Source organism: Pyrus communis, chromosome 16, assembly GCF_041283825.1.
Source record: "Pyrus communis isolate YQ-2024b chromosome 16, ASM4128382v1, whole genome shotgun sequence".
Taxonomy (NCBI): Eukaryota; Viridiplantae; Streptophyta; class Magnoliopsida; order Rosales; family Rosaceae; genus Pyrus; species Pyrus communis.
The window spans coordinates 12,885,143-12,894,833 of NC_142580.1; the positions used below are offsets into that span (position 1 = coordinate 12,885,143).

General features: G+C 35.1%; 1 protein-coding gene across 1 annotated transcript; it reads right to left on the reverse strand.

Annotated features, from left to right (window-relative positions):
- Positions 1-767: 767 nt before the first annotated feature.
- LOC137730631 (uncharacterized) lies at positions 768-1,919 on the reverse strand. The gene is made up of 2 exons (XM_068469610.2): positions 1,565-1,919; positions 768-1,434 (listed from the first exon to the last, which is right to left on the reverse strand). The coding sequence occupies exons 1-2, from the start codon at positions 1,695-1,697 to the stop codon at positions 1,199-1,201; spliced, it is 369 nt and encodes a 122-aa protein (XP_068325711.2). The 5' UTR covers positions 1,698-1,919; the 3' UTR covers positions 768-1,198.
- Between the last annotated feature and the right edge of the window lie 7,772 nt (positions 1,920-9,691).

The window sequence follows — 9,691 nt, forward strand, 5'->3', positions numbered from 1 at the left end:
GTTTATAATATTCTAGATTTATTCAATTAGGAATTTATTTAAATTTTTTTTTAAAAGTAGAGAAATTTGAGAGATTTCATAGTATATTTTAAGCATTCACAAATCTCACATCCCTCCCTGAGATTTCGAGGGAATTGAATCAAAATTTTATATGGAATCTCTACAAATCAATTAAATTTCATCAAAATATATGAATTTATAAATCCATTAAAATCCCTCAAATTAGCAATTGAATGCACGTAGTTTTAAACTTGCCCGAAGCTTCTCTAATCCTTGGGCTAAAAAAGGTTAGTGGCTACGACCTAGTTATTGATGTTGTTGGCTACTTGTGGAAAGACCAACGACTGTTTTTATTTTTATCAGACGACCCACATAGTTTGATCGTTGGTTGAAACAACAAGCCATATTCAATTTTGCTTACAATCAAATTTATAAATACATTAAATCCAATGGTTGAGATCGAATATGAGCAAATCTAATAGTAAAAAGAAGATCTAACAACCCAAAATTAAATTCAACGGCTAAAAAAAGTTACTGAAAAAAGTTAGGATAAAATCATTCCTTAATAATTTTGAACTAAAATTTTAAATCAAAACTATTGAAGAAGAAAAGTTGTTTATGCGGTATAAACTAAATTTTTGGGCACAGAATCTAGTTTTTAACTCAACTACAGGAGTTAGTGTAAGTAGAGTACTCTGGACTCTAGAGAGAGAAAAATAAGAATAAGCTCATGATATTGAAATTTTTTTTTTATTACGTTCGAAACATAAAATAAAGTGATACACTACATATCACATATATTAAAACATAAAATTCAAATACTCAGTTCAGTGGTAAGTACTTACTTTTTAATTTTGTCCAATAATAAACTAGCACATGTTTTATTATTTTACATGACCTCAACTTTATTTCTGTCCATAATAATTTAACTTGCAGCAATAATGCAAAATTAATAAAAAAAAACAAAAATATAAATGTTACATTCTCACCACTTCACCTGTTCCCCACGTTTAGCAATAGCAATAATAATTAGTATATGCTGTCAGTGACCAAATACTGGGGAAAAAGGTTTAATAATAATAATAATAATAATTACTAACAGATTTTTTAAAAGCTAAAGAAATTGGACTATACTATATACGCTACTAGTGTAATTAAATAAAAATTAAATTAAAACGGTTTAAATTTAATTAATTTACTAGGGCATGAAGAGATGGTTGCCACACTTGCAGCGCCAAGCTTCGGGGTAGTACTCGAGAGGTATCGAGACACCTGGTTGGATGGCGACGTGAACTGCCTTACACGGCGAGCAGCTCCCGCACTTGGATCTGCAACTTGGTGGCGATGAACCCAGACGAATCTTCTGGTGGGTCACGACTCGCTCCAATGCTGGCCCGCTTTCACCTTGATAATGATGATGATGCCCACCACCTCCTGAAAAAATCATTTTATCATCACGAGTTCAAGCTCAACAGAACCGATTCACTACTGAACGAGTCAAAACTCAAAAGGAGGTTAGTAATTAGTTGTTTCGGTGATGTGGTTTTGTTACTAAGTTGCTTACCAAGTTGGGTTTGAGTGGTTACTGCCGTTGAGGTTGAGGTGAATAGGAGAAAAGTGAAGGCTGTGATGACGGTTGATGGCCTTATATAGTGGTGGTTGTGGTGGCGGTGGCGGGAGCGGCGCAGCACGCCCATCACCTGAGGTGGAGGTGCGCAGGTTACGAACTGGGCTACCTGGGAGTGGGATTGATATAGTGATGTAAATAAAGAGTGAGTAGGGAGATTGAAAATTCAGGGATGGAGGGAGTGATGCTTTCCCGTGCTTTTATTGTTGTTGCAGTTTTTGCCTGTGAGCGTGTGAGGAGGGATGGTCCAAGTCAAAAAACAGAGTGCCCAAAAGATCAAAGAGAGAAGCTTATGGAAAGAACGAGAGATTTATTTGGATTTGTTTTATTGTTTGACTAAAAGGGTGGAGAGTGATGGGACCCTTGTAAGGCCCTCCATGATTGGCATGTAGACGATTAGAGTCATGATTAAAAGCCATATTCACTAGAATGCCATTGAGATAGTGGAAGGGTGTGTAGCAAGAGGAACTTGGACAGGACCGTCTAACTGATGACCGGCTTGACGCATTGCCAGACAGCTTCACAAAAAATACGTCACTAATAAAGAAAAATAGGATATTTTAGATGCGATTTCTAATTTTTAATATTTTTTAAATAAAATTTTAATAGTATTCAAAGTTTGATCAAAGTTTCTTGACTTTGTATACATCATTATATTACTATTAATATTTATATTTTTATAGTTTTGACATAAATTGTTTGATATTTTATAAGATTTATAATCCTATAAATTTAAAATCCCTCATTATAATACTATTAGAAACGGTTACAATAAAAAAATTCAAACATTTTGATTGAATAAATGGATAAACACTATGCAAAAATAAGAAATAATAAATGGCAAAAGAATGTATCCATAGTGTTAAAAAAATTGGTACATTTCACATATAACAAAGTGGTACGTTAATAAAAAAGAATGGCCACATTATAAATAAATTAGGGTACAAATAAAAAATTAAAAAATTATGAGTACAAATGAATTTAAAAAAAAATATAGGCGCTAAAAGAAATTAATACATGGGTACAAAATAAAACTAAAAAGAAAATACTACAAATTAAAAAAAAAATGTTGCAAATTAAAAGTGGGTACAAACTAAAAATATAAATATATGATACAAAGTTTAGGCATAAAACATAAATATACCATATGTAATTTTTCTATCATTGATTAAATATACAAGGTTATGTGACGGTATACAAATGGGTACAAACACAAATAAAACTTTAAAAAATATGGGAACAAAAAGAAACTAATATATGGGTACAAATTAAAAATGAAAAGAAAATTGGTACAAATTAAAAAATATTTGCAAATTAAAAATAGGTACAAACTAAAAATAAAAATATATGATAAAAAAATTTAGCCATGAATATAAATATACTAATTGTAACATTTTTAACACTAAAGGAATATATTTTAAAAATAAAAATATTTTATTATTCAAATAATTAATGATTTTATTAATACCTAAGGACCTTGATCAAAAATTGAAAATGAATAGGATTCTAATAAATGGAGTAACAAAAAGAATGATGTGAACCTAATTTCTCCAAAGAAAAACCCTTACGCAATAAAATACACATCACTCCTCTCACTCACACTCAATCTCTCCTCCTTCTATCTCTCACCCTCTCTCTCTCTCTCTCTCTCTCTCTCTCTCTCACACTATCTCCTCTCACTCTCTTCTCTCTTCCTATCTCTCACTCACTCTCTATCTTGCCAAAAGGTAATTTATCTCTAAGTTTTAATTTTTTTTCATTAATATGTGTTTTATTGGAATTAATTATGGGTTTGGGGTTGGATATAGGGTGAGGGGTGGAGTTTTGGGTCGGATTTGGGTTTTTGGTAAGGAATCGTTGGCTTTGACGGCGGAAGTTAAGGAGTTGAGGATTAGGACACTATCAGACCATATTCATCGCCACTACCACCAAAATAGATTTGTATTAGGATTTTATTATTGTACTTTGTTAACTTATATATACATTTTTAATGTAATATATATTATGGATAATTTGATCACTATTTTTCATATGTAATTTTATTTTGAATATGTCAATTTAAATTAAAGTAATTAAAAAAAACATATAATTAAATTAAATTAAAAAAGTAAAAATTTGAAAAATCTTGAGTTGCAAAATATTTCGTCGCGCAAACAATTAATATAATTAAATTAAAATAAGGGAAATAATAACATAAAAAATCAAAAATCTTGTGTGACAAAATATTTCGTCGCGCAAAATATTAAATTAATGAAAAAAAAATGAAAACCAAAATCTTTGCACGACGAATAAAGTACCTTCGCGTGATGAAGATTAATGTTCATCGTGCAAACCCTTCATTGTGCAAACCTTATCTTCATGAGCTTTGCGCGACGAACCATGCGCGGCAAATTTTATTTCGTTGCGCAAACTGTTTTTTTGTAGTAGCGAAAATTCGAGCATCATCTAAACTTGTGTTGATACAACTTCAAACACACAATTCTACTCCTTGTGAGAGTGACATTTACATGTTGAAGGATACAAGAAAGAGGAAATTGTATTAATCCAAATGGAGCAATGATCCTTTAACTAAAAATCCATGACTAATGGTCCCTTAGCTCATCAAAACGTGCAGCTATGGTCTTTTTCGTTAACTTCGTTAAAACTTCCGTCAAAATAAGTCACGCACATGAGGCTAAATAAAGGGGCAAATATGGAAAACCAAATGAAAAAAATTGTAGCAATGGTCCCTCAAAATAACCCAATTGAAGAAATGGTCCCTCAACTTTAACGCAATTAGAGCATTGGTCATTCAACTTTAATCGAATTGTAGTAATGGTCTTTCCAACATAAGTCATTTTAATGGAATTTTGATGGAGTTAGCAAAAATGACCATAGCTGCACGTTTTAATGAGTTAAAAGACCAATAGTCATGGATTTTTAGTTAAAGGATCATTGCCACTTAGATTAAAGTGGACAGACCATTGCTACCATTTCATCTACAAGAAACGTAAGGGTTTAGTGATAAAAACCTGTAAACTTGTTGATTTGCAGGTGGTAAGATGCAAACTATGAAAATAATCTTGGTGTGGTTAGGTGTCGACCAATGTCGAATTTTATGAATCTGTCATTGCTTATTCACTTAAATGACTAATCCAGAATTGGTTGCACGTGTGTCTACTATGTGGTGCTCTCTTTTGATGGAGCATATTGAAGAATACAAAAACTCCCACATATGAGGATTGACAAAATTAAATGTAACTTATATTGAATTGTTCCACTTTTAACACCTCAAAAGCGTTTGTGATAAAACCATCACTGACACATCCCGACCCGGGATGTTCACAGGACTCTGAATTGAGCTGTGTTGGCCGATACCTGGAAGGTGACGAAACCATAAAGTGCAGTGATGTGGAAAATGTGAATAAATTTAAACCTAAAAGTGCCTAAAAACAAGAGTGCACTATGAGCGGGAATGAACCCAATTCACATGTGATGACAGAGCGTAAGTACAGTACGGTAAAATAAGATGAGAATTATACCATCGATGCTAATTGCCTACACCAAGATTTGCCAATAATCCTTGTCGGTATGAAAACTATGCTACTAACACATGGAAGGGCGAAAAACAAGGGTGAGTGGGCCCAAAAATAAAGTTTTAATAAAAACCTTTTGAAAGCATTATAACCCCTCGCCGTAAAACCTGTATAGTTTCCAGAAGATAATACTACTAAGTAGGTATAAAAACCAATGCACAAGAGCAGCGAAAACTGAAGTAAGCCATGTCATAATATCACAGCAATAATAAATGTAAGCTAGGTGTAAAACCAATATAAAATAGTATGCCAGTCGGATTCACTTAACGTGGCCTGTACCACTGGACCTGTAACTCATCAATATAGGCTAGCACACGAGTCAGAGTCACCTAATGTGACATGTACGGCGGGCTGGTTATAAATATGTACGCTTAAGTGCTATGATCACATGAAAGCTGTGCAATAAATCGCGAGTCACCTACGAGTCGGAACCACCTATTATGGTATGTACGACAGGCTAGCACCAGACTTGGATCCAAGGTGAGCGTGCTGTGCGGGAGGTGAACAATTACATGAAGGCTGGCCCTAACCTCGGGTGGGAGCACTAATACCGGGGTGTAGCCATGATGAGCTCTAAATAAATGTGTGCATACCAATGCAATACAACCCATTCAATCACATAATACTCACCTGAAGCTTACCTGAGTCTCCGCAGCATCACACAATACAATTCACAAGTGTAACAATGCAATATTAAAAATGTAACTTATTTACGACATGGCAAGCAAAGCATAGTTCCATATAAAAAAAAAAACGTTTCTGGAAACTGTAAAGTTTATACACACACACACACACACACACACACACTATAAAAAGGAAAAAGACCCACTCACTTGTGTTCCACGCTACAACTCCCTAGCATGAATATCGAGGTGTCACGAACGATCGGTGCCTAGAACAATTATCAAATTATGTCTCAGAATTCTTATCAGTAGAACACGTAACTTATATATCATATTTGGGAAGATCCTTACATCGGATTCCCGATCGGTAAGTTTCTAATATCCTCAAATATTGCGTACTATAACGTATCAAAGTTTGACGACGATTCAACGGTTGGATCGTTGATTGCTATAATAATCAAGTGACGGACCTTAATGGAACTAGGTTTAAACGACGGAAATTCGTCAATCGAACTTTATGTATGAATTGGAGAATCAAATTTAGCCTAGGAAGGTTAGGGGATGCCTCGGCCCACGTGCTGCCGTACATGGCGGTCGGCCACCCCAACTTGCTGGAAAAATTTACTGTTTCTAAAAATTCTCAAATTTCACATAAACGAAGATCTTAATGAGTAGAGCAAGTTTTATATCTGTGGCCAAGTCCAATTTGGCCAGGAAATGCTTCAATTTGTCTCGAACCTGCTGGAACCTAAAAATTTAGGTGAGCTTCAATTCGCCAAATTTGCAACTCCGCTGTCCCCAAACTTGTTTAGGCTTTGTTCCTGACCTTTAAAGAAGTGCTTTGATGGTGAAGATCAAGTGTATTTCATTCGAAATTGGTGACTTGCCACCAAGAGTCCCACGGCGCCGTCGCCGCCGTACACCATGAAAATGCCTCATTTGCTTCGAATTTTTGGGTGATCAACTAAGGAGGAAGGGCGTGATGATGTTTGTAGGTGATTGGGGGGGTCCTAATTCACCGGAAAAAATGGTGGGAATGCGTCGAAATTCACTCAGGGTGACCGGGTTTTGAAACGAGTGACGGGTTAAGAGGATAAGGACCAGGTTCCTCTCATTCTCTCTTCCTTCATTTCCTTCCTTTCTTCTCCTCTCCCATTGGTTCTCTCCTTTTCTCCCTTTCCTAATTGGTCCGGTTCCCCCCTTTTTTCTCTCCTTTATTTTCCCTTAAATCTGAGCCACACACGTGGCCTTCCAGATTTTGCTCCAAAAATCTGGAGCATTACAAAATATAATAAATTTACAATTTTGCCCTCGATTTCATTCGTTAACAACTCCTTCGTTATAACTCCAAATTACATTCCGTTTGCGCCCATACGTTCGTTGCGACGAGTACTACGAGGATACGCTAAGAAAATGGATCTTACATGACTCGACAAGGCGGTCAACAAAAGTTAATGAATTTGCCTCAAAGGGCATTTTCAAAAATTTCACATTTTAAAATTATAAAAACCGTAGTTTTTGGGGACGGGTCGTTACAATCTACCCCCTTAAGAAAATTTCATCCCTGAAATTTAAAATAACTTGTTATATAAGAATAGTGAAAAGACAGTAGAAAAACAAATATGTAAAGAAGATATCAAGTTAGAGCAGTTGCATAAAAGAGAATGTCATTCTGTCGCAATTGGAGTGCAATTATTCCTCTTTCATGCCTCCAAGCTCATACCTTCATCCTTCCTTGATAATATAGTAGTATGATACCCGTATAAAATATAGAGTAAAAAATATGTAATACTACGTAACAACGTAAGGTAAAAAATATATGCATATAATAAGATAACAACAAGAAATAAATGTATAGTAATGTACAATTCAAATACTTGTATTGAGTTTAAAACTGAAAATGAAAATAACTCACCCAAAAATTTGTAATAGCAAAATACCTATAAAAACTACTTAGTAGGAAAATAATTTGCATGGAAAATCAAAAACCCAAAATGAAAATGGACCTTGCTAAGCATTCGTCATATCACGAATTTCGAGAATGAGCGTGTGTGTCACGAGTCGAGTCCAAACCTTCACTAACTAATAACTGCTGCCATAGATGAGCTGACTTGCTCACTTGCTTAGTGAACCCAACTATTAAGCCATCGATATTACAGTCTGTAGCCTATAATGCTGATAATTAATTGTTGTCTCAATAAGCTAGTGAGAAGTTCCCGAGGATGCCAAAATATCATTTTGCTCCGCATGTGCGAATATGCCTAGATCATTTAATTCATGTCTTGATCGTGATGTTGTACTATCCCAGACCGCACTAATCCAGTTGCTAGAAGTGTTTTGACATCCATGTAAGCCTGAACCATCAGTCCTGAAGTAAAGTAGTGAAAATGCACCTGGACAAACACTTATCTTAAAACATTTCTTTCGAGACTAACCACGATGATCGCTTTCCAAATTGATGGTATAAGATCTGAAAACTTGAATTAGAGAAACTATATCTCTGACCACATTCTTCAAATGACAGTTGCAGTCTTGAGTCACACATAGAAATCAACGCCACAATCACTAAGCTCAAAACCTACATTTATACCTTCACCAATGCCACGCTGAAAGGCTACTTAATCTTCAAGACCATATGAAACTCTTCTTGGTATATCTGGTAGACTCGTGAGAAGATTATGCCCCAACAGTTCCCGCTAGCATCGATATGAAACTGGGTGCACGCATCCGCCAGGTTGATATATCATGAATTCCTCACTGATTGAGCGAGAAACCATGTCGAGAAGGCTTGGTAGTTTCTGGAACATTTAATCACCAACGATCAAGATTCGTTCAACAGAGTATTCGTTGGGTGATTGAGGAAGTAATGATCACACTAAATTTTAAGCGTCGAGCGATTCTCTATACAATCTGTCTACATAAAAAAAATAATATGAGGTGCAGTGGTGTGGACAAGAATCCAATGATGATTGGAATGTCTTCTGGCACAAAAAAGTGAATATGGAATCATAGTCAGAATAGACGCTGGTCTAAATGCCAGAAAGATCTGTTAAGTTCAATTATGAGGAATTTTACCAAGTGGTCTAAACATAGTTTCTCTGGACCAACATAAAATGAGCTAACTTGTCACGTCGATCGATGGTCATTGAAACATCATCATAACTCCATAAGTACAAGATACCTCGTATTGGAAGCTTATGGTAATATTTTCCATCCTTATACAGATACAGAAAGTGATTATAACCATCCAAACAATTTATTGATATCTCACAAGTAACGTCAAAACAATGCTTGTGAATTCCAACTGAAGTGGGATAGAACAAGCTAAAGGTGCTTAGTAACTACGTTTTCACCACTAGGGTAATACACTATAGGGCATTTATAGGCATTGATTTGGCTTTTCCATCGTTGCTATCAGAAATTTTAGCTTATCTCAAATGAATATGTATTTGAGAAATCTAAGGTTGGTAAAGGTTCTAGACACGTTTCTCACCAAGAAGTGGCATCCGATATTTCAAACGAAGATAATAAAAATTGACTCTAAGTCCTGAATAGAATGGTTCATTTCAAACAGTTGTAACTGTTGCAAAGTATAAGTGATTCTCCGTCATGTTACCTCAGCACAGTTGAAACATCTAGAGAACATGTCATCATGGATTTTCAAATGATCAATGTCATCGAAAAATGTAACATGAAGGTCGGAAACTTTATTCATAATCAACACCCCAAGCTGAACTAACTTTCCTTGATCGATATGTGAGGAAAAACATTATAGCCGAAAAATCGCTAACCAATTGTCGATAACTTGACAAGACTAAGGATATCTCAGATCTCACAACACTTTGTGAGAATGTCAACTTTCTTCC